General features: G+C 37.0%; 1 protein-coding gene across 8 annotated transcripts in view; it reads right to left on the bottom strand.

The window, feature by feature from the left end:
* LOC105836540 (synaptotagmin-7) overlaps nt 1–27,285 on the bottom strand; it is a 198,775-nt gene that overhangs the window by 71,618 nt on the left and 99,872 nt on the right. For 2 of the 8 annotated variants that reach the window (XM_036284854.1, XM_036284856.1), the window contains exon 1: nt 13,396–13,719. The exons of the other annotated variants lie outside the window; for them this stretch is intronic. In XM_036284854.1, the coding sequence (XP_036140747.1) occupies nt 13,396–13,484 (89 nt within the window). In that variant the 5' untranslated portion in view covers nt 13,485–13,719. Of the gene's footprint in view, nt 1–13,395; nt 13,720–27,285 lie in introns of those variants that run through there. 8 annotated transcript variants of the gene reach the window in all.

Raw genomic sequence — 27,285 nt, 5'->3', positions numbered from 1 at the left:
TACAATTTTTCAAGTATTAATTTTACATAATGTATTATTTAAATAGTTTGTGTTAAATTAATGTTTAATATTTCTTAGTAATAAAATAGCAATTTATAGATAAATAGCATAAGAATAATGTAAATTTAAAATGTAAATTCTAAGATAAATGAATAAAATATGCATATCAGCATATAAATATTAATGTTACTGAAGAAATATACTGCTATAATTTGTTTTCAAGTGCATCCAATTATATCAAGGTATTTCACTTTTTCTTATTTTTTTAACATATTATTTGTGTTACTTTCTAATATATTAATCTTTTGTTAAATACAAAAATCTGAGTGGATCGTTTGAAGAGGCGCGATATATGTTAAACATAAATTTTCCAATTATGCCTGATTAATAGACCAAATTATTATATCAAAATCATATTTATGTGATATTAGAAAATTTCAAAACATTTTTGCACTGGAAATTTTTGTTTTTCGAGTTATGTCGTCGTTACAATAAATGAATGATATGAAGAAGTTCTGTTTCCGTTCTACCAAAACTGCGACAAATATAACAAGGAAAGACAAAGAGAGAGAGAGAGAGAGGAAGAGAAATATCGACGAAACAATAGACGTCCGCCTCAGAAAATTATAGTCGATACTTCGCATTGTTACATTGTAACCATATCGTCGGACGAGTATTGATTAGTGGGAGACTTTGAAATTTGTACTTATACCTAAGACGCTATCGAAGTGTTCGATTACTCGATGTAAACTAACAATAGAAGCTCTCGCGATATAACAGTAACAATGGAATAAGATAGCCGGGATCAATTGTAACGAGGTACAATCGTAATACTCGTAACAATCTCAACCCCTTGCCGTTACACGACACCTTCAGGGTTTAGCGGAATCAAATCTTACGGAGACTATTGCGAGGTAAAGTCCCGCCAAAAGTACGCAGAACCGCGACACGATTCTACAAGTAAAATTTCGTTAAAGTTCCGAAAAGTTCGAGGATCGATCTGAACTTCCAGTTAAAATATGAATCGCACAAATAATATATTCTAAATCTACAGCTGCGCTCGGGAATAAATAGAATTCTACAGAGAGGTGAATTCTAACGCGAGGTGAAAAGTCTGTCCGAGAATATACAGAACCGCGACACGATTCTACAAGCTTAAAATTTCATGAAAGTTCCGAAAAGTGTGAACATCGATAAAATCGCGAAGTCGTTATGGATCGATACGTCGTTCAGTTAAAATGTATACCGCGCAAATGTATTTTAAATCTACAACACGTCGAAAATAAGCGGAATTAAATCTACAGAGAGTAATGCAAAATGAAGTCTCTCCACAGACTTCAGAGAGAAATAGAAGTAGAATCACGTGACAGGATCCTATAACGAAGAGCCCGAAATTTCGTTGAGGTTCCAAAAATATCGATGAAATGTCGCGATGTGCCAGGAATCAATACTCTCGTGTTAATTGAAACGCGGATTACACAAAGAACATATTCTAAATCGATTTAAAACAAATCCTGGTCGGATTGTTTCAAATTTCACAAACACTTAAATTATAGGTTCGCCAGCTTCATAACACGATGCCTACATGGCCGCTCAGATTAAAACATGAAACATTTGTTGTATTTTTAATCACGGAACATTCAATTTCAATATAATCCAGATACGTTAAGTAAAACGTTACGACAACTTTCATGAAATATTAAACGTAAAACTTCATGATTCTAGACCGAGGAAATCAATTTGCAGTAAATTTCTGGACAACGTTAATGTTAGTTTCCGGAAACGCAAGTTTAGTCATAAAGTATCATTTTAAACTGGAAGGAGAACTCACTTTTCATTTAGATAATGGAACAATTATAAAAATTACGTACTTCGCGCATTGAATTCCCCGAAGAAATATTTTAAGCGAAATATCGTCGTTTACGGCGGATAAAGCAGAAAGTGGCTGGCAAAAGTAGGTATTGTTCGCAATGAACAACCCGCATGCTGCAAGATTAGAAGCATCGCTGTTTGAATAGGTACACTGTTGGCGGTAAATGTGACCAACGGGAGGTAGGCCAGTTTCATGGAGTTTACAACCCCTAGAGCGATTTATCGGATGACGCGATGGTGGTCATATAATCTAAAACAATCGCGGACACGCAGGTGGCGTGGGACACTTTTACGACGCACTTCTGACCCGCGCTTCGCACGCTGGCTGCGTAGGCAGTCATCTTTGAATATTTTAAACTGATATACCATATAGTGTAGCATCGTCTACACAAGTTAATTAGGCCAAGTAAATAATGTATAGCGAAGTGTAGTTGAAGAAAAAACGCATTGAATTATTCAAGAAGTCGAATACACTGATGACTTTGTTCATTTCTAGAAAAGTAGTAAAATGATTGAGAAAAATCTAAATCGCTTCTTAAATTCGAATATTTTCCTTCTATATATAAACTATTATATTTCCGTATAAAAAATGTATGTTACCACATTATTTCCAACACGGAAGGATACAATATCAAGTTTGAAATGTACACGAAAAGAAGGATATTTTGTTGAAATATCTAGAATTGTAGATCTAACTACAAATTTAACTGCAAATGGAAAAATAACTTTATTAAGCCATCAAAATAAATATGTAGAACAATCAAACTAGGTACTAGAATATTAAAATCTTCTCTTTCTTTCTTTTTCTCTGCAGCATTACTTATTATGAGCTTGAATATCCTTCATAATTATTTTAATGACCTAATAAAATTATTTTCAGTTTGTCTCTAGCTATTTTTAAACTTCAGCAAAATTGTTTTTGTATGTGTGCAGAATAATTTCAGTAATTAAATCTTAGATTATTTTTCAAAATCAAGATAAAAAAGTAGCAGAGAAAAATCTTTTATGTACGATTTATAATTCCGTGATTATATTCTTTCGAGTGAAGCAATGATCCATTTTCGAGATATAATTATCTTTTTTTTTTAATAAATCCATGTACTTTTTCTATCGCAAATCGATTCTTCTCATTATTCTGCGTATAAAATATTAAAGTAAGATAATCATAAGAATTTTCTTTCTTATTGGAATTTTTAAAGGATAATAGATATTCGGACAGAAGAAATTTATTTCTAAAAATAGCTTTCTGAAAAAACAAAGTACAGAGTTTGTTCTATTGCAAACCTGTCCAAAATCTCATTCGCAATTTAAAACGCTTCCATCTCTCCGTCGTCTCGATAGAGCAAGAAGGGAGAAAATAATAGTTAGAAGATAGCTAAAGTTCTAATCCAGGTTTGTCCAAATAAAACTATTTCATAGTTCGCAAGTAAAATTTTGAAAAAAAAAACATCTTGCAAGTATATTGTTTGTGAAAGATACAGAATAGTAATCGTAAACAGTGAAAGATTATTCCTGCCACTTGTTTTATCTTAACTTATTGTTAGAAAAGAATTAATCTAATCCAATTACTCTAGCCTGTATAAAAAATTGTTATCTCTATGCACGAGTTTTTACGACTACCCGTTTGGTGCGACATCAAAGTTATTTATTGGCATGCGTGTCAATAAATTATACGTACAAAAATCGTGTATAGTTTACAAGGTGTTCCAGTTTTTTTGTGTATTATTTTTTATAAAAATGGATTTTCTAAATACCGCAACTTTAACTAAACTATCAAGCCATCAATAAATTATGATTCAAAAAATGGTATTTGCGCAAAATAAACTTTAAAAAGCAAATATAAAAATTCTATCTTCACGTTTGCTTTTTAATATTTACTTCCACTAAATTTTTATTTGTATATTGAGTGTTATAAAAATATATAATGCTAAAAACTAAAAAGTTACTAATAATAATTTTCCTTTTAATTTAAAAGAAATCAATTCTGAATTAATGACAAAAATCATCGTTAAAAATAAAAGCATGACAAATTAAACGCCCACTACATCAACATTACACAAATATTATTAAATATATGTACACACGTATATATAAACGTTTTATATTTGCCCGGCATATAAATTTCATTTTAATTAAACCTGATTATGCAATAATCAACCACTCTAATACAAATATTGAGTAATAATTCACTCAAAATGATTTATCTTATAATACGATACATACACAGTCTGTTTAAACAAAAACAGCAAAAAGAACCGACATCGATTTTATCCTGACACTCATGTAATTCGATTTTGCGAATACTTATAGTATATCGCACCATTAATCTTTCCTATCAAAAATCCATATAATACGTGTCTAATGATAACTTTTCGAAAAAAATGAAAAAATTGACCTGCAATGAATTTAATGTGATCTATTATTACGTGTCTATGCAGACTCATACATCGCGGATATTCTCTCTTCTCAGACCCTACGTTGTACGTCGGAAATACATTTTTCACCGGTGATCGGAAATTAATTAGAGCCCAAGTTACGGCAGATATATACGTCGATAGCGGCCGATCAATATCAATATTCTCCGGCAGTTAGCGGGCGATAAATCAATTAGTGGATGAAAGTGCGCGATGCAGAACGTTCAAGCTCGGCCTGGAGCAACACGAGTTACCACTCAATCGTCGGAGGAGCAAGTCACACGCAGTCTCTGTGAAGAAACCGATCGAGGAAAACGGCATCGTTGGCGCGCCCTAAAAGGCGCGCCAACAACCAGCAAGGAAATCGAAATCGTTTTCTCTCTCGCGCGGAAGAAAACCCGCGATTTAACGAACAGCTGCTACTGAAGGGCTGATAAGTTAACACGAGCGTAATCGAAATACATGTCTGTCGGATTTAATTATTCGGTTCACTGAATAAGAGTAATAATAATAGTACGTCACTCTGCCCTCGCTCGTGACTATGCGTATCATGTTGGAATATTATCGCATTAGCTGCATCATTATGCGCGTAACTTAATAACAGCCAATAATTTTGGCGGAATTTCACGGGGGGCAGTTCCCAGAATGATTGATCTCAGTGCCACGCATAGATAGCTATTATTTTTAAAATTAAAATAACATCCTGCGACAATTTGCGAAATGCACAAAAAAAAAAAATTGTTTTGCTAAAGTATCTAAAAATTTAACTAGAGCTGAAAACAATTTCCGTTGGGCCATCAAAGTAATTATGCGAGATGCTCGAGCCAGTTGATAGAATATCAAACTTTGCATGCAGCATTATTTATTAACGCTCGAGCGCTCTGCATAATTATTTAGATAGCCCAACAAAATTATTTTCTGATCTGCATCTGACTGAATTTTCAGATACTTCAGCAAAATAATTCTTTCCGTGTACGTGTAAAGATTAACTCGAGCCTGTTCCGACCAACGATGAATTATAAACATCCTCTTTTTTTCTCTCCTGGAACGAATTCGATGATTGCACCTACGCGCGATAAATCATCGTCGCGCGCGATAATACCGTGCGGGCGGAATGTGGCACCACGCCAAAATCCTATCTTCACAATACGCACGGTACGTAAAGCTGACGATTTGCGACTTTCCGCGTGCGACTGTGTTAGGTGTCCCCAAGAGAGACTTTAATCGAGACTGTGTATCGCATAATATAATTATTAATTCAGAGCAGCTATTGTCACAATAAAAGTCAGAAATTATGGACCTAATGCATCAGAGAACTTATTTCGCAGAAACTCGTTCACGGCATTATTTTCCATTATTCTCGCCATCTCAGGCTTGATCCAAACACCGATATCCACGAACTTTTCGTTCTAATTTCAATAGCGCACGTCGCTTACATTCCTCGTTCTTTGGAATTGACGCGAATTGGCAAAAAGTAGAGTCTAAAAAATGTCCAATATTAACATTTTTATTGAATTTATTAAAATTTGAAAAATTATGATTTCTGTCCGCGCGTGTTCACGTATCCCTTTTGTGTCAGTTATATTCACTTTTGTAACTTATACCAGAACAAAAACGATATTACATTTATTAATTTAATTACCTTTGAAAGTAAAAATCTTAACATGTAACATTAATTTTATATTGAATGTTAAAACGAGGCAACAATATCGAACAAGCTTTTTAATCTTTTAAAAGCTTAAATATTTAAATTCTTTTAAACAGAGATATTCTGACGAATTAAAAAGAACATTTTTACGTGACAGCTAAAGAAATAATATTCTAAAATAACAATTATTATGTGTGTGTGTATGTGTGTTAAAAATATAAAATATAAAAAAGAAAAAAATATATATATATATACAATAATAGAGATATATATAATATGTATAATATGTTTGCGAGGACGTATGTGAAATTCTTTATACACAATTTGACTACGTTTCAACATTTGGTTCAGCTTCAATTCGATCGAGTCTTTATTTTAATACGGTTCATTGTAACTTTCATGGAATAAGCATTACTCTGTTATTCGATACAAAGGTTACCGCCAACTATTCCGCTAATCCATATTTTAATCTCCATTTAAGAACCAGCATTCGTTATTTTCACCTACGAAACGGTAATTAAGGCCACGATGTTTACTGACTAGACGTTAATTTATCGCAGGGAGCAGAAACATGCAAATTAATGCATACATATACGATGACACCGAATTCAATCGTTTGTCAACTCGATAAAAACGAATGCACGACACATTTCACGCTCCTTTAATTACGCAAACTGAATGTGATACGTACGGCGGAACAATTATAATTCGTGTCAATACAATATTACAAATACGGAGATCGTATACAAAATACGTGAAAATAAATCAACTTCGCGCTTTTGTTAGATTTCACGGTAACTATCGCTTCGGTATAAAATAGACTTTACAGATTAAAACTGGGTCATGAAATAATTCAAACGTGCACAATATTCTCTCTTTGTAGCAGAAGAAAAAGGAAAGATTACGAATCGATAAATCTCGAAATATTTTCACGTTTAAAGTGCAGTCGTGTTTCGGAAGAAAAAAAAAGAGATGATGGGATGGCACACCTCTCGAGTTTCCAATCGGTTCTTTCGGCGCAAAAACCCGTTCGATTTTTCTTCATTCAGCTTTCGTAATTTTTTAGTTTTTAACATTAAGAGCCGTGAATAAACCCACCCAACTTTGAAGATAAAAGTCGCGGAAAATAAAGCCGCTACCTAAAAAGGTATCTCTATCAAAACGCGAGCTTCCACGTTACACAATGTGGAGAACATATCGTCTAATATTCCCCGTCTTCCGTTTGGCCACGTCAGGACCGGCTGAAATAACGTTACATTAAGCGAGGATCGATCGCAGAAAAAGCACACGTCGGAAGTTAATGGCAATTTTACGGAGGCGCGGGTCCCCTCCCCCCTCCCCCCCCCGTTTCTATCTCGAATATCGTGTGGACGTACTTTAATTGCAATAACTCACCTACAGCGTACCAGCCGGCTCGTTTGTTCTATCACCCGAAAAGAGCGATAAATTTGCTCGGAGTGCACTTCCGTCTAATGCAAGCGCCGGCGCACGCATCCCCGGGAGTTTTATTTGTCCATATGTTAAAGCGCAACGAAGATATGGACAGAATGCCGTGCGCGACACGATCGTTATTGTCCCCTCGGTTCTAAAATTCAACTTTATGCCACGTGCGGGAAACCATCTTAAAGTTTCGGACAATGTGAACGTGCTATTAAACCACTTGATCAAGTATTCCGTGGTTGCAGCACGGAATTCCTGATACAAATATGTCCAATGTTCTAAATCACGTTTCGTCAAACACAGGAATTTTACTTAAAGTTTCTAAAAAATACGTATAAGAAAACATTAACATAATAATTGATTACTCATTATTATGTAAAATAAAAGCAAAACATATAAATTTATACCTGTGTCATAAACACAGTCTGTAACACTCATAATTTATGTGGCGAGTCTATAGTGCTTATTAATTATTTATAGTAAAAAAGTAGAAAAAAGATTTATAGTCACCGAAAATATAGTATATATTGTTTTTTATATACAAAGATATATGTACGTCCCGAATTTAGAGATTAAAACTTTGGGAGCATGTAAAGAATCGATAAGAAAGAAAGTCTTTTAGAGATTTAAATAGAAATTCATCTAATCATGATATGGAAAAAAATTATCTTACATAGTATGTTTTTTTAACTATCCAGAAACCAGAAATATAACGCTCACTTCTTCTAACGATAATACAAAACAAATTGACTAAGAGCTAAACAAAAAATAACTAATACTTATTCAGCTCGAACCAAATATAGCGATTAAATAGCAAATAAAACAAAAAATTAATTTTCTTCAGTTTATAATTTTTTATCTTCTATATCAGGAATACATTAGGAATACTTTCTAATTCTTAAACAGTATCTTTAATTCCGAATTTTCTGTGTCAGGGATATCTAATGACTAAACAGTATTTTTAGTCATAATTTTTATTTTTACCTTCTTTTTATGTTTCTCTTAAAAGGTGAATACCAATATTTTGTATTCTTGAAAGTCTTAATTACAATTTTATTGAAATTCTACTTGAAAAAAATTGCTTACAAAACTAATAAACTTAGTAAAACTTAAAACCCTCCAGCGTATGCGTGCGTGTGTGTGTGTGTGTGTGTGTGTTTTTAGCTTATTTTACGTGCTGCAGTACTGCTTCGTTAACATACAGATGTTTCGTATCATTTACATATGTCTAGCACAGTATGTGGTGTTATGTAATTTCTAATAATATATAATTTAATTCTATAAAAGAAATAAATAATTCTTTCAAAAATTATAAATTATATTTTTTCACACTTTTATTAATAATTTCTTTTAATTTTATTTTTTTATTTTATAAAAAATCTATCTAGTGATGATTGCCTATATATTATAGGAGTTGACGTGACTTCAAAGAGAACTTTGCAAATTTGAAAATTTTAAAGAAATCGATAAAAGAGAGATGAATTACACAGATATAGAAGAGAGATAAACAAATAAATTAAGAAATTATTGCGGTATAAAATTTATTCTTATTTTGAAAATTATTCTGTGAATAAAAAGTAGCCTTTATTCGTTATGTTAGAATTTCTCTTTGGTATCAACTAATAATTTTTTAATTCATTCATTTACTCTCTCTCTTTTTTCATGTGTTTGTGTATGTGTATGTATTAAAATTAAAATCTTCGAAAAAAATCTAAAAAGAACCTTTATTTAGTTTATTAATCCCAAAGTTTTAATATTTAAATTAGGGACTTCATATATGTACTGATGTACACACACTGAAAATTTAATTATTTCAAATTTAAGACATATTTATGCACTGTACATGTATGACTGTTAATTCAGCTTAGACGAGCGAGTGAAACTATTATTGATATTATAAAGTTTGAAATTTCTCAACATATACGAGTCAGTGCTGCAAGTAGTTTTCAATGTAGGTACGATATATGAAAACTTTCGTTCAAATGCACGAGCAAGATAAATATTACATTTGATACAAGATAATAAAACGTTATCCGTGTATATTTCTACAAAAATATCGTCTGTAAATAAAAATTAGAAAAATATTTCATTAAAAAATTCCTATTATATGTACAATTTTTTCAATATTTATTAAAAGAAATGTTATCACGTGTTAATTTTTGCGCAAGATGACAAGACATCTTTCTTCAATGTGCCTCCTCCGTTTCTTTAAAAGCTAGCAGATTATAAATTTCTCGCGGTCATGCTTTTTTTTACGAAAAAAGAAAACAAAAGACAGCTTCACTTATCACCGATCTCGTTTGCCGCAAAATACACCGGATTTTCACAATCTAGCGTAAAATATATCGAAACCGCACGCTCTCGTTACGAAGAAATAATTTCCTCCAGTAAAAAGGTATGTAAAGATATCCAATCGGAAATAATGTAAATTGACTTCATTCGTCCTGCGACTATTTTTCGAATAAAGTTCCTCGCTCTCGAATCGGAGATAGGTGTCACAAAATGTCCACCTTAATTGCGCACTGTCAAGAAATCTCCCTAAGTAATTTCCTAAAATGAAACTGTGTCGTTCTTAATGTCTGAAATATATTTGAATAACACAGAAATCATTTCATCAGTAAATAGAATTTTCATAATGAGATGGCAAACATATTAATAATTTATATTACATTAATATTATTAAAAAATGTATTTATTTATTATATATATTATTATAAAATGTAATTTATTTTAATAATATGTAAGACGTATTAAAAATTATCTTATAACTGGATTTCAAGGGCTTTTATTAGTAAAATTGCGTTACGATATTTCCAGAATCGTAATTAAAATATCGACAAGATATTATCAGAAGCTAATTATTTACTGTAGAATCACCGTAGAATAATTTGATTGAATTTCGAAATCAGTTAATAACCTTGTTTGCGTTTGAGCATTATCTTAATATAGGTACAATCAACTTATTTCATTTTCTCGAGTTCCATCTTCTTTTCTATTGTATTTGCGAAAAATACCATTAGGTAGATTCGTTATTTTGCTGGGTGATATAAAACAAACAAACAAACGTAAGCGGAACGAGACCACGTTATGACGCGGGAAATTCGTAGCGTGAAATTCATCATACTTTTCTCGAATGTACGCTGCAAGGAAGCAACGGAATAGGTACTTTAATCCGAGACGAGAGCTACGAGAAGGCATCAAGCAGAAGTATAGCGACACTATACTACCTATATTTACTCCGACGTACGCGTTACGCGATATGCGGAAGCGAAAGATCAGGTTATAGAACTTAATGAAGTTGGGAAAATTTTAATTCCAATCCCTAGCCACTTCTCCCAAGTAGAATATGCGCCCTCAGTATAACATAATACTTCTTATACTTTTATATTCTTGAAAAAATCGAAGATAACACATTAATGTACAATAAATAATGTACCAAAATAAATTGATAAATATATTAAATAATAAGTAACAAATACGTATAGTGTCTAACCGAACATAAAATAACAGAGAAATATAATTTGTTAATCAATTCGATAAATTTGAACCGTTACTGCCTTTTCTCTTTTCTAATTTACACACAACAAAGTTCGAAACGGTATAAAATATCAACAATAATCACTGTTCTTAAAAGAGAAGTTAAGTACATCTTAATATATACTTTAATTCTCCATGTCGGATCGTTCCCAATCTTGCTAACTGTATCTCATCAGGTTGAGTAAACCTTTCCCCACGGCTAAGTATGTTTTATGTTCCTATATAGTGGCCGTTTATTTTGTTAAATCGCTTTTACGGCCAATTATTGTTTCGTTAAAATGTAATTTTCTCATTGTTCTAAAAAGAAAAAATATAATATATGCAGTAATACAGTACAGAAGTTTTCGTTTAGGAAAAAAACCGTTATTTAAGAATTATGAGAATCTTATAACAAGTAGATTAAAACGTATAAAAAGATACTTATGTCACAAATAAAATTTGTATATGCTTTAAGATTTAGAAATATCAAAATCTGAGTACTAATTCCGAACAAATTTCATTAGATGTGACATTTAAGTAATATCATGATATATATTTATGTTTTTGTATAGTGACAGTTTATTTTGTTAAATCGCCTTTACGGCCAATTATTATTTCGTTAAAATGTAATTTTTTCACTGTTCTAAGAAGAACAGATATAACATATGATGTCTTTGAAAAAAACCGTTATTTAAGAATTATGAGAATTTCTTATAACAAATAGATTAAAACGTATGAGAAGACACTTATGTCACAAATGAAATCTGTATATGCTTTAATATCTAGAAATATCAAAATCAGAATATTAATTCTGAACATATTTCATTAGATGTGACATTTAAGTGTACATGTAATACCATGACATTTAAATTTTTAATATTTTTCCCCAAAGTTTAGAGTACGAGTATTTTCAAGGATTTTGAAAGAAAAAAATTACACATTCTATGAAAGCCAAGTTTCCTAGATATGTCAGTATAGTTCAGTCGTCGCGATTTCCAGCCATTTCCAAGAAAAACAACCCCGAAATAAACGGATAGAAGATATCGATTTTAGAAAGGCGCGACGAGAGGGCACTTTAGATACAAGTGTACGTAAACATTCATCCGGGATAACAATGCCCAATTGTGTTTATTGTAAACCGTGGTGTACGACTTGCATTGATCGCCGACGATCGCGCGAAGCGTTGGTAATCGCAAGATCACATCATCAACACAAAATCCCGTCGGCACACATATGCACATGTAACACACAATGCGTACAGCGGCACATACACACACACACACACACACACACATACACACGTGAGCCATGCGACGCTGTATGCAAGGTGGATTTATTTAGAGCCAATGGGAATGTAAAAAATGCATTCCGACGCGTACGCACATTGTATAACGTTACCTCATTGAAATTAAATCCTGCGCTTAATTACGCAGTATCATCGTGTTTTGCTAATTAATTGTATCGTTATCATTTTGTAACATTAAATATACGAACCGTACACGGCTTTAATAATAATAACGAATATTAAGCGAATATTGAGCGATATCTTCGATGAAATTCGAGCGCCTGACATATAATATCTCGTAAGAGCATAATGGAATTTTCATCCTATAATTATTTCCGTGGTATTTACTTATCGGACGCGACATATTTATTTGTGCGATTACGCGGTTGGCACACTTTTTTCCCCCTTTCTCTCTCAAATAATACCGGGCTGAAGCTACGTCGTTTACTACGCGATGCCTCGTAATATAAAATACCATACCTCGTTTATTACACCAACTAGAACGCGCTATTGACATTTAGTCATTTCGCCCGTCCGGTGTGCCCTATATAATTACACGTAGAGCGACGTCACCGAAATCCTAGCGAAACTAGTGCCCATTCAATTTATTTAATGCTTTCAACGAATTTCAACAACCTGTACCTCGAGGGAATCGTCTCATATACGGAAAGTAGGGGCTGGGAATTGAGTGTAGTCTTTAATTGGCGGATCACAAGGGAGAAGCGATGATGACGCTTGTGAACCGCATCGCCGGAAAAAGCATCACGATAAAATTCATTTCGGGAGATATGAGACCTCGGCAACTCATATTCAAGTAAGCGTATCGCGGTTAACAGAGAAAGATTTCACTCCACCATGAGAATGTAGAACCGAGGATGGAAGTCTTGCTCGGTCAAGTGACCGATTAGACCAAAAATCCATAATCTCTAATCTACTCCTAAAAGATATCCCTCTGTTAACTCCGTGACCTTTCCTACGAACCTTCCTTTCCTACTCGTGACTCGTAGCACTTTCTCCGAGATGGGAATCAAAGCAGCAAAGTCGTACGTCGGGAAGGGGAATCCAGCATCGGCACGTGCACCAAAGTAATTTGCTCGCATGCAATCGTACAAACAATCGTGCACTAAAAATCTCATCGGTCATCGTCGGCAACGACCCCACGTCGGGGTCGACGTCGTCCGACCGATTTCGCGCCCCCGAGGGGCACAGTTTTTACTCACAGACTCTGCGACAAGAACCGCGACAGCGCCAGCTTGCCGATACGATTGTTTTTCAGGCCGTCCAACATAGCCGATGCCGCGACCTCCATTTTCGAGTTTTACCTCCTCCTTCGTCGCCGCCGTCGCTGTCGCCGCCGCCTAATCACAGCCTAAGAGGATTCTCGGGATGCCCGGGGACGAATTCCGCGAATTCGATTCACGTCCTCGCCGAATTTTCCGGGAGATCTTCCCTCGCCGGAAATGGTCGCTCTTACCCTCGGCCCGGTTCTTCTTCTTATCTCCCAATGGCGACGCACTCTACGTGCCCGTTGCCGTTCCCCTGGCAGCTCGTCGATACGTCTCGTCTCATGATTCGCCCCCCCCTCCCCTCCCGCCGTTTCCTCCCTTTTGTTCCCCCGGGGGTTCCCTTCAAATACAAACTTTCTTCCTTCGCCGCCTCGTATCTCTCGCGGACGAAGGGGAAAACTTTACAACAAGGCGCGACGACGAAAGGTGCAGTTACGCGAACTTGGGTCGCTTCGATGGATCGATTCGATGTTCTCGTTGACGCAGGTAATTCACCTCTTCTCCTGCCACGCGCTATCGATCCCGACGTGCGTCGTGCGGTCCGCCTTCCGCGTGCATTAAGCCCGCGATTTATCGCTTTTCGATCGGCAGCAGCCTTCGCTCCTTCCTGCTACGTACATCTACTACAGCGCTGTTATCTTTCTCCGCTCTCTCGGTCGGCCGCTCACTTCTCTTTCTCTCTCTTCCTTTTTGCCGTCCTGCCCTTTCGCGGTCCTCCGTGCTTTTTATTGGACCGCGGCTTCGCCGGTCGTGGGAGTGTTTATATTAAACGAGATAAGAGAAAGAGCTCTCTCTCTCCAAAGGAAACATCATCGGCCGCTAGGTCGTATAGAGAGGTCGGAAGTTCGACTCGATGGTTTGGAAGTTGAGTTATTCTATTTAACCCAATTTCCAAGTGGCTGGGCCGGCTCGCTCGTTACGTCCCATTGAATGGCGGTCGTTAAAATTATCGCACAATCGCCACCGTCGCGCTCTTTAACGTCCCGGATTACGCAAGAACGTGTGTGACGTTTAAACGTGACGACGACGCGACACGCGTCGCCGCGTGCGTGCAGGAATACAACGCACCGCCAGAAGAAGAAAAAAACACACACACACACACTCGTATGCGGCGCGTTTATCGAGCCGTCCCGCAGTACGTAGCGGAAGTGCCCGAGCTTTGAGCGCACGCACCGGGAGGATCGAGATGCGAGATACGTCGCCGGAGATACGCTCCCGATAATTAACGCGAATGGCGCAGCGCGACGTGACAACAGGAACAGCAGCAGCAACAACAACAACAGCAACAACAACAATAGCAGTAACGATAACAATCGGATCGTACCCGCGACGGTAATACAAAGGGACCTGTGTGTCACATCGTATACGATCGTTACGTGCCCCTCGACGACGAAACCCCCGACGAATTGCGGGAAGACGCGGCAAGTTTCATCACGCCCGGCCGCACTCGCGCAAGTCCCTCTCTATCTCTTCGGGGCTAACTTCCCGGCGGTAACTTCTCGCCGCACACTCTACGCACCGTGGACGATTCCCGAAGGGAATCGGGGAAACTCGAACGGAACTTGGGACGCACAGTGCACCGCGAGAAAGCAAATCGAATTCTCTGTTGCTCTCTCTCTCTCTCTTTCTTTCTTTCTTTCTTTATGCAAAATCCCTTTGTCTTTTCCTTCCCCCTTTCACTTAACTTTTCTTCGTTGTTTCCGTGTACTGTGGGACATCGGGTTTCATTAGTTATTGCAGTATCGAGAGAGGAGGCCAGACTCTGGCCCCACTTGTCTCATCACCCTCGACAAAGAACAGAAGTGACAGAGAACTTGCGCGTGTCCCCCAAATCGATCTACGATCTCCCTCGAAACGGCGTCGTGACGGCTGAGGTAAGAGTGTCTCGGACTGATAAATCCACTCCGACCACTCGAGGATCATTCGATCCTCTCTCTCTCTCTCTCTCTCTCTTTTTTCCTTGAGAAGAGGCAATCTCAATTGTTCGAGGTAGTAGGGTCGTAAGTTCGAGGGCGACCGTTTTGAAAGAGTAAACGGCCGGGCGAGAGGACCGCCCGGGCTCTGTCGCACGCGAGAGGATAATCTTGCATCTGGGAGAGTATGGAAACGAGTACGGGTGCGGGATTGAGCCGGACCGAAGACAACGGGAGGAAGAATACGAGGGTGAGCGGTCTTCCGGTGGAGCAAACCGTTCGCCGTTCGCCAAAACGCGGACTGCCACTCTGGTCGGCGGTGTGACCTACTCGCACTGCTCTCAGCTGCTTCCAATCCCCCAAAGTCGTACCGCCATCCCTACCCCCGTGGCCGTCATCCCTACCTCCGGCGGCATCGCGCGCTCACCCCCCGGAGCACAGTCGGTATCCCTAGCCCGATCTTCTCCGTCTCGGCCGCTCCCCCACCCCGACTTTCAACCCTCCCTCCCCCGAGCCCCTCAAACCGAATCGTCATCGTTCTCTCTTCCCGCCTCCACTCCTCTATGAGCCCTCCCTACTACGGGCTGACAGCGCCACTTCCACCCCGTGGCACTACTTCTCTCACCCTCTCCGTCCCTCTTCACCTCGACCGAACTACCCTCATACTCCTTTTCCCTCTCTCACTCTCGCCGTGCTCGCTCGGAAAACTCCTGGTTTTACCGCGAAACCTTTAACGTTTTCCTTCGGGCTCCCGGCTTCGCGATCTTCGATTTTGATCGTACGAATCTCCGGAGTTTTCCTCTAGTTTGACCTACCAGCCGCGCCTCGGTGAGCCAATCGGGTCGCGAGCAACCGCCGCTGACGAGCAATCGCTCTCTCGCGTGCACGGCACGAGTGACTTTCCATAGGGCAAACAGAGGCTCCGGCAAACGTCGACGCCAAACGGCTACGTGCTCCACCACTTTGCGTTCGTGCGCGCGCGTCTACGTATGTCTACGCGTATCATTAACGGGATCTTATCGATTGTTGTGCCGGTTGTATATACACCCAACGCGCACAGTGCCTGAATAAATGTTAGGTAACAGCCAGACGTAACGTCCAAACGAGAAATTTGCATTTTGCGAAATCTGAAGCGGCGGCGCGTAACGCGGACGCGCTGCGATGCATCCCACTTTAAAAATACACGTCCGTAATCGGATCAACCTCTTTATCAACCGCGCCGATCTGATTGAAAGAAAAGTAAATATATCGCTACTGCTCTTAATCCACCATCGATTTATCATACGTGTGTAAAAGACTATGTCTGTGTAAAGATGGATGAACGGAGAAAGCCGAAAAAAAAAAAACAAGCTTAAAATATTGTACAATTGATCACCTATTAGGTACACGCACCGGCAGAAATGGTGTCCCGCGACGTTCAGCGCGCGGCGATCACCCACACACGCGAAGCGCCGTACGTGTTACTGGGCGCGCGGAGGAGCCGGGGAGATGGGAGAGGAGCGAAAAAAGTGGGGATCGCGCCGGTGTTGCATCCTTCACCAACGTCGCACGTTGAAGAAGGATAGAGCTAAGATGAGTGAGAAGACGTGATACCGACTCGATGGTGTCCCAATATCCGTTTCACTCGCACTCGATACTAATATCGTCTCTCGCTCGCCAATACCGATGCGTCGTGCTTTCCTTTTTCTTTGAGAGACGGCTATCCGAGTGCACGAAGCGTCGACATTTATTCTATTAGCATGTCATTCATTACTTTATATTATGTAAAGTGATAAAATTTAATTTAAAAAAACACAAATTTTTATTGAAATGTTAATTATGTTATACATAGAAAGAAAAAAATTAACGTTTATCCCAATTAATTATTGATTCACTTATGATATAGTGAGTCTGAAAATTATCCGTAACAATGGTTATAATTTCACACAAAAATTTGTTACGGGATGAAAAAGAAGCATTATTACGCAATCATAAGTGAATCAATAATTAATTGGGATAAACGTTAATTTTTTTCTTTCTATGTATAACATAATTAACATTTCAATAAAAATTTGTGTTTTTTTAAATTAAATTTTATCACTTTACATAATATAAAGTAATGAATGACATGCTAATAGAATAAATGTCGACGCTTCGTGCACTCGGATAGCCGTCTCTCAAAGAAAAAGGAAAGCACGACGCATCGGTATTGGCGAGCGAGAGACGATATTAGTATCGAGTGCGAGTGAAACGGATATTGGGACACCATCGAGTCGGTATCACGTCTTCTCACTCATCTTAGCTCTATCCTTCTTCAACGTGCGACGTTGGTGAAGGATGCAACACCGGCGCGATCCCCACTTTTTTCGCTCCTCTCCCATCTCCCCGGCTCCTCCGCGCGCCCAGTAACACGTACGGCGCTTCGCGTGTGTGGGTGATCGCCGCGCGCTGAACGTCGCGGGACACCATTTCTGCCGGTGCGTGTACATCGTTATTTTTTCATGACTGCGTACGTCGTTAAAGCGCTTCTTGTATAAACCCGTATAAGAGAAGGAACACGTTCTTTCGCATCGCACGTGTCTCGAAGGTAAACTCACACCCGACCCGGCATCGTCGCTCAGGCTTTTAGTGCGGCGCACCTTTTTTCCCCTTCTGAAATAAGAGCGATGTTACGGTACAAGCGGGTTTTACACCTGAGGGTTTCGCCCGAGCCGTGCTTTCAGGTTACCGTGAAAGATGCGCCCGTAACACGCTCGTTTTCTGTTATGCAATACGACGATACGCCATTTAGACGGGCACTCGAAGCGGCCGAGATTGCGAAAATCAGTCGAGTGGGTGTTGCATTTCGGGGAGCGATGCGTGGGCCGATAAAATCGACGATCTGAGAGAGCGTCGATCGATGGTTAGAACAGAAACGCGAAACGTGACGAACATTTCGAACGTTTTGCGGCTACCGTAACTCTGATTAGGACCCGGCACCTGGCACCGCAAAACGATATCGCGGATATGCTGCTATACAGAGTACTACATATTACGAAATGAGCAGTTTACGACCGTTCTTTGTCGATTCGCGGTGTACTATACCGATTTCACATATGTCATATTACGAGATAATTATACGTGAAATAATATCATGCATAATTTTCTACATTTCCCCTTTTCGCCGTTCGTTATAATCGCTGCTTCTAAGTTATTGCGCAGCACGCGCAATTCATTAGATTGATAAAAGAAGCTGTCCTAAATATTTTGAAAATTTTTAACCATACAGTTTTCTTTAGATAACTTTTTAAAATAACGTTGAAACAAAAATGTTCGAAAGAGAGTTTCAAGTATAATAGTTTAATCGCAAAAAAAAAATATATAAAGAAATTTTGAAAAACTATAGTCATATAAAGTTTTAAAACATTTTAAATTTAAGAATGTTCTGACTATACAGAACAAGTTAAAAACTATTAAAATTAAAAAGTTACAAGTTCTTTAAGTTTATATCTTTTTTCTAGTTAATGACAATAAAAAAGTTACTCGACAGTAAAATAATTAAAAGCATGAAAAATCCGACTTGTAATGACTTATATAGCAAAAATGACCATAGTTTGTTGCAGTTTTAGATAAATAACTTTTAAACGAGCAAATAAATCAAAATAAATTTTTGCACAAATATTTATTAGAGTTTTATTAGTTAAGATGAAAATAACATTAAGACTTTTTCATTTAGACTTTGTACAACTTTGTTCATAACTGTCAATATTTTTAATTGAAAATTTAATATTTTCATTTGTCAATATGTAGTTTAATCAATTCTAAACTCAAAATTATAAAATATCAAATATTTAGAATTTTATTTATAAAAATATGACGACACTGCATGATAGTTCGAAGAAAAACAAGGGTGATAATGTAGCCTCTCCACTAAAATAGATTTAATCATTACATTAGAAATTTTTAATTCAGTTCGTTATGCTACTTTTCCATCAATTTGTAAGTATTACAAAATATGACTTTTGAAGTATGACATACACCCGTAACAAAATAAAATTTCACCGTTTTATCATTTCTGCAAGATAGTACGAAATGTTCCTCAATTATAATTTTTTAAGACATATGACGTCACACTGATGATAATATCGCTTGTTAGTATCATCACATTGCAATTCAGTGCTCTCTATTTATTATTTAGAAATGGCAGTGGTCAAAAGCTTCTGTACGGAACTCCGTTCGACCTTTCCAAGCTAAAGGGAATTTTCTTGAAGCAAAATTTCCATCACGTTTCAGTATACCCTTCTTCTCATCCAAAGAGAAATTTCACAATCTCTTTCTTAAACAACTTTCTAATTCTATTCAAATGCAACACTTGGCGGAGGAAAACACAAACCTCACCGTATCGACCTGACGATATGTAGCTATATGTATATTATATGCAGCAAACAAATATCCGCAAGCAGCTTTATCGATATGCCAATTATAATTTTCCGAGCGCGAGCTTTTACCGCAATTTCGCAGCGCGCTCGTTCCGCGTGCTCGTTCCACCTCGATAAGGAATTTCTCGCGCGCTGTGTAATCGTATATACGATATCCGCCCCCGCGTCGAAACGCGGATATGTATGCGAGGGAATACATTAGAGACGGTATCGCGGTCACCTGGCGCGATTCTTCCCAAATAAAATACGACCGAGCCCGATCACGACCTCGGGATAACCACGCAGCGATTACCGCCACCGTCCGCGCGGTTATCGTATGAAGAAAGGGGGGAGGTGAATCCGGATGAAGGCGGAAACTGCTCGCTAGAGAGACGGACCAGCAGTATACTCCCGCGAACTTCCGGTCAAAGATAGACATTGATGGAACGCTTATCGGTCTTCATCTCGTTTTTCCAGATATTGACTCGCGAGCGCGCAGGAAGTCCCGAAGGAGTCGCCCCATCGAGGATCCCCTTCGGGGACTATCTGCGCCGCTTTTTACGACGTAGTCTACGGCGTCACCGTCGTCAGTCGCCCCCATACTCCGCCGGGATTGCCGGGAGTATACCCATATAGATTATGTAACACGCAATGCGCGCGAGTCCGATGGTTTCCTGATATATAAAAGCCCGCGGCCACTTCGCTTATTACACAGTTCACCCGTATCGGTTGAGCGATCGCGTGACCCGGGGACATACGAAACGCAGTTACGTGTTAAAATGGGAGAGGATACACACGGACTTCCCGTTTTGCGGGATCTATCACGGATATTAAAGGTTCAACTCGGAACAGTCGCGTCTATTTCAAAAGCGGTAATATTTATGCCGTCAAACAAATGAGATTTTCAGATTTGGCGGAAGAGAATCACCGGCGGTAGCATAAATTTAGACTATAATATTCGGATGACATATAATACCGAAATTATCCGCTTACTCAAATCCAGGTGCTCGAATTATCTGAATAATCCGAATCTCGACAAAAGTCAAGCCCGCCAGTTTCCTATTTGAATTTGTGAATTTGGAACTGAACTATCAAATTGCAAAAACTTAGGCAGAAATCTAATTGCAGAACCACGAATGACAAAGTGAGGAAAATTATTACAAGATAATTATTGGAATATATTTTACACTTTATATTATATCATTATGCATATCTACCGTATGTATATATAAAGAAGAAAATCGTTTTACATATTTCACGTGCTTCATAGACACGTAATAAAATATAATAAATCCTGGAAATCTTTTCTAGAAATAAAATGGCAAACTTAATTAAATATTTTTCAGTCTTCAGCACAGCAATTTCAGCACAGAAATATCAACTGGTTTATATGCTATTTTCGAATACTTTTCGATACTTCTCATTGAATATTCTTCCAGAGCCAACAGAAGAAGTAGAAATAGCAAAATAAATTCTAGCTAACTTAACAATGTATTTTTTACTCTATTTTTGCGATGGGGAGAGTTTTAAATTATCCAATTCGCAAATTCAGGTATCAAAATCAGTATTATCTGATTATTTTGGGTATCGAACAAATAACATAATGAAATAACTCTAATTTTGTTATATTCAAAAGTTCGATTATATTAACAAATGCCGATCATATTTGCAGCTCTCCTATAAACAAATAAAATTTTGTTTGATTAAAGTTTAGTGAGGCGGGAGAGGTATAAATAGTCAATAAACTTTAAATAGAACGTAGAGATATATTCACGCACACATTTTCACAAATATCCATCAGTGTGGATCGAAACGTAAATTCTTGTAGGGTGAGGAAAGAAGCCCTTGGTCCACGTGCAACTCATCTCTCGGGTGTGAAGGAATTCATTCGAGAAATGTGGCTAGATGAAAATTCTTAATCTCCCCGTCCCACTATCTCATACATACCGAAGTCGTTAATATATGACGAGATTGGCGACATTAATGTCGCTAGATTTTTCTCATATAAATGTAAAAGCCAAAAAGTAAGTCGACGTAACAAACTAACTAAAATAAATAAAAAGTAAATTTTGTAACATAACCAAATTTATTGCAAGATTTTATGTAGAGAGTAGACGTAGAAAATTTTCGTACGTAATATTTCGATGTTATCCGTAGTAATGTTTATCTGAATCATTTATGAAATTATTTTATTATTTTAAATATTGTGATATGTACTAAAATAATTTTTTTTGTAATTTTAAACATTTCTTCATTTTTTCAACTATTTAAAAAGAAACATTTAATTTTTCTATATAATTATTCCATATGAGTAATTTTAAGTTAAAAGTAAACGCACACCGTTTCATTCACTGATTTTGACATAAATTTATTAACATGTTAAATAACATGAAAGTTTCACATTTGCAAAAAGAAAAAATTTATTATACATAAAATATATGAAATCGCTTGATGAATAATAAACGCATTTCCGTTTTACACGTCAGAAATTGTAAAATTCTATTCAGACAGGTATGATTTCTTTATTAAGTTTACAACATCCGCTGAGACGACGATAAAATTTCTCCCTTCGATCAAACTATCGATCTACGAACGACAAAAATAAAGTGCCTCTATTTTTATATGGCAAACGTATCAGGATAGGAAGAAGAAGGAAAGAGCTCCAAAGCCAATCCGATGGCCGTGTCTAAAACTTGGGACAAAATAAATATATATATATATATCAGCGATATGTTCAGCTATAAATCTGAAATCCGTAAATTACTTCTTGCCGTAAGTCGCCAACAATCGCAGCAAATAATCCCTTTTACAGTCGTATCATCGAGCAGGTGAAAAGTATAATGGCAGCTGTTTCTGTAACGTTTTTATTTAAACTCTTCGAATGTATGTACGGATATAGATTTAATGTAAAGACAAATAAAACTGAGACAGAGAAAGAGAGAGATTGTAAACAATATAAATGCTATTATATTTTACAAAAATTATATAATTTAAAATTCCAAAGAGAAAGGTAATCATGTTAATAAAACAAAAAATTTATTTAATATGTCTCGCTTTTTTTAATTTATGAGATTACATCCGAAAATAGCATTAACAAACGGCCGAAATTGGTTTTCTCCTCCATTTCTTGCTTTGATGTTATTAAAGTTTTCTTCGCTCTCGAAAGAGCTTACGACGTGGAATAGCCGTTTTTATAATTCGCTTTGGTCTTACAAACTGAGCGAGAGTTAAGCCCAAGAGAGGAATTGCGTCTATAGTCGAAATTAACTAACAAGTCGGCTAACAATTCTCTTAGATTATTCAATAGCTCCTAGATTATCACGTTACGCAGACAAGCCAGGAAAATTGGGTTAATGTTGATACACGTTAGTGCAAAATCGGATCTAAGGCAACATCGTAATTAACTAATTGTAACTGTTACTTTGATTAATTACCAACCGATGTAAATTATAACGTAGTACAAATGTCTTTTAATTAGTTGCCCAATAATTGCAGGTTGTATTCAATTAACGCCAATTAATTACATTTCCGACTAAAATCTTGCGAAATCATATCATTTCTCTGAGCATCATCAGTTATTTCTGTCTAAGTTATGTGTGAGTTATATATCAGTTATTCCTATAAAATTTATCTCAAAAAGTGGGACATAGGAATCAATTCTATTCATAACTTACAAGTAACAATTATTAACCCTTCCTGTGGAAAGGAGGATAGTTCGAGTCCGATCGATTTCTATCCATAGAAATTTCTCATCAACCTTTAATTAATTTTCGATATAATTAAAATATGCTACATTTTATCTTTTTCCAAAATAAAATGCAAACATTTATTCTACAAATGTGAAAGTATATATGTTTGTGAATTTTTATACATTTTTTGAATCACTTTATTTAAACAGATGAAACGGTGGACTCAAAACATTCCGTTTATATGAATCGATAATAGATCATGTCATTTTTCACATTATATTACAATAATTAATAATTGCATAAATTAAATTAAACACAATAAGCGAAAAATCGAACGATAAATAAATAACAAATTTTAAAAAATATAAAATATATTATTTCAGTAACATCATAAAATCTGCAAGAATCTCATCGATCTGGTACAAGAATTTAATTTTAAGATGCGTATTACCCTTTCTTCTAAATTTCACTTCAATTTGTTGACATTCCTGTGTAAATCTTTTACGGTACGTTTGTTTTGTAATTGTATTAAGAAGCGAGTGCTACTCGAGTTATCTAACCCTTTTCGCGCTCGTAAACGAGTTATCTCGCGACTCAATGCACTCCAACTGACGCTTTGAACAAGTTATCACGCGGCCCGATGACGTTTTATTTGACGTTTGAACGGGATATCTCGTCCATCTGATGTCGACCGTCTGTCCGACGCGCGTTGTCAATACAATATAGTTTAGCTTTAACATTTTCCAATAACACACAGACGTAAAACGCACAGGAGAGCGAAAATTCAAGGCAGAGAGCGCTCACGAGAGAAAAAGAGAGAGAGAGAGAGAGGGAGAAAGAACGCCGAAATAACGATAACCATATCGCAGATAAAATGTTTGTCCCGTTGGAATAAGATTGCGGAAGGGAAACGTGATGTGTGCGTTTCGCCCTAAAGGGCGCCCTAAAAGCTTTCTTCGGGAATTTACTCGGTCTCGAGAAGGGCGAATCTGTCGTTTACCGTTGATGCGACCGAATCCGAGTCGCTTAGCGTCCCCTCCATAAGTGGACAACGCACGAAGCACTCGATTACCGCAACGTAATCTATTATTTAACATTACCACCTGTAACACGTTTCTCGTAGAGTAAGATAAAGTACGATACGGTAATCGTTACTTCCGACGTAATTAGAAGCGCGTAGGATGCGCCTCCCGCGCGGCAGTCGATCGTCTTTAAACCGAGCCCCGCGCTTATGGCGACTAATAATTTATGGCGTTAAATTACACAGTTGCCATTACCGCGTGCATTATTTCACGCCGCGCACGTACATACGTTATCCCCGTGCAAAATACGCGTTACGCGGCTGAACGAGCAATTTAATCGCGCATCGCATGTTACCATATTTTTTAATATATATTTTTCGCCCGTAAAATATACTTTTTCTCGATTCGCGAATTTTTTACTCTAGAATACTTTTGGAAAACAAAACACCCGCTATATCTTTCAATAATTTTCAAATAATAACGATTTAACAGCTTTTATTATAGAAATCGTAATTTTAAGTTTCTACATGAAAAAAGTAATAGCGCTAATAAAATTCAAAATAAAAAGCGCTAATAAATTTCAAAAAATATTTAATACACTTAGTATTTTTCAACTTAAAAAATTACATCCGGAAATTGACAATTTCTTTTCCGCTAAAAGGCAAAGAAAATCGAAAACGTCATCGTTATTTCACTCTTAAGAAGTCGAGAACAAAAGAAAAATGCCACTGAGAAAAGCTCGTCGCATTGACGTTGAGAATTAAATCATGGGACAAGAAACGCTGTATTGTCGATTTGTGGTGTGAGATTTTGCAAGAGTCCCATTACTTTCTCGCCCTTCCTCTGTCTGTCTCTCTCTCTCTCTCTCTCTCTCTCTCTCTCTCTCTCTCTCTCTCTCTCTCTCGCTATTTTAATTAAAATCCGCCCCTTCCACCGCAACGCTTGCCACTGCGTATAATGCAGCGACACACATTTTCCTTTCGCAGCCAGATTTACTTACGCGTCACATCCACCGGTCGTTTGCAGTTTCCATCTGCAATCTGGGTATGTACGTCGTACAACTTCAGGAGCATTTGCGGCGCGGCCCGACGCGAACAATCCCGTGAGTTCCCAAGAGGCAGACGTCCGAAAAAAAGCGCGGAAGGAATGATAAATCGTCCCGGACGTTTTGACGCGCGGGTTTAAAGTCTTAAATCGAAACATCAATCAACAGCAACTTACACAATTGCAGGTCGACAGCGCAATATATTTTACACGTATAATGTATTAAACTTTAATATATTATACGTGTAAAATATATATTGCTCTGTCGATTCGACCTGCAATTGTAATTAAACTTTAGAAAAAATCTGTTATTCTATTTATTAATAGCGCTCACAAAGAAATTTATATGTACAAACTCTAAAAATAAATATTAAGTATGTAATATTTATATTTTTAAAAGTTTATACACGTACGGTATCTGGTTGAATACGGTCTACTTAATAATTGATTTAATTTTTTAAGAAACTTTATTAAATAAATTTAATTGTAAAAATTTTATTTAATAAAGTTTTTAAAAGATAATCTAAATTAAGTGAACCTCATTCAGTCTCACATTTATTTTATATGTTAATAAAAATAAGAATATTTTCCAAAGTATATTTAATTCATTTTATTTTACGTCTATTAAAAATGCCTAGCAACAAATATTCAGTGCGTTCTAGATTCTCACTCTGCGTGCATAATATATCCTTGCAACAAACTAATTTAAAATATGCTTATACATACACCTTACCCGTTATACACCGGTAGAAAAAAATAGTGACCATAACATCACTATAATTTATAGTCATTTTTTGGTCCCAAGCATAATTTTATAGTTATTCAACAATATAAATCACAGTTTGTTTAAACTATATTAATGTTCTCATAACTATAATGGTTTATAAAACTTGTGATATAGTTGCCATAATAAAAATGGAGATTTCAGTACGGTAAGTTGTGCCATAAAACAATCACTATAAACATTCATTACAAGCATACTCTCTAAATTGCAATCTGATTTCAGTGGTAAAACTATAACTTGTCAATCAGTGAAATAAATATACTAATCTTTCAGTGATTATACATTAATTCTGAAGTAAAAATCACTAAAAATCAGTGGATACGCTAATTATTACAGTTATAAGTATACCATTGCAAATCAATGAAAATACATTGATTGCAACTTGGAAAGTATGGTTATCATTGCAATCAGTAATGATTACTATAAAAATAATATTCCTAACTATAATTATTTTACTATGCAATCACACAGTCGCAAACATCACACATTATCTTCTCAGTGTACGAAAAAAAATGCCCTCCATCTCCCGCGCCCACAAATCGACATCCCCAATTTAATTAAGCACATACTTTCGGTGACATCTCGGTATTTAAGGGTTAATAGGATAGCCCCGCATATACGCATACATCGGTTATCCGTGGTTCACGATACCTAATTAGATACACGTGACCAACGTTGGCACGGTAACGTTGGCCCTACATCCCCGACATAACTGCCGCTGCACATGAAGGCTCATGTATGTAGGCTACGAGTAATTCTGGCATGTCAGCCGCATTACATGATGTATCATCGATATTTCCCTCGTTACCGCGATCAAGGACTCCCTTTTCCTTGAGAGTTCTCGCGCCGCGAGGCCGTTGCCGTCGCCACGCAAAACCGGAGCTTCCACGAATTATGTGTCGCTAATCCGATCGCGTTGGACGCTAATTGGGAAAATCGACACGACGAGCGCGCGCGAATTCGCGCATCGCCGTATCGGAAAACGTCTTGAATAAA

Source organism: Monomorium pharaonis, chromosome 3, assembly GCF_013373865.1.
Source record: "Monomorium pharaonis isolate MP-MQ-018 chromosome 3, ASM1337386v2, whole genome shotgun sequence".
NCBI lineage: Eukaryota > Metazoa > Arthropoda > Insecta > Hymenoptera > Formicidae > Monomorium > Monomorium pharaonis.
The sequence above is the reverse complement of the archived record's forward strand: the minus strand, read 5'-3'. Positions and strand labels throughout refer to the sequence as shown.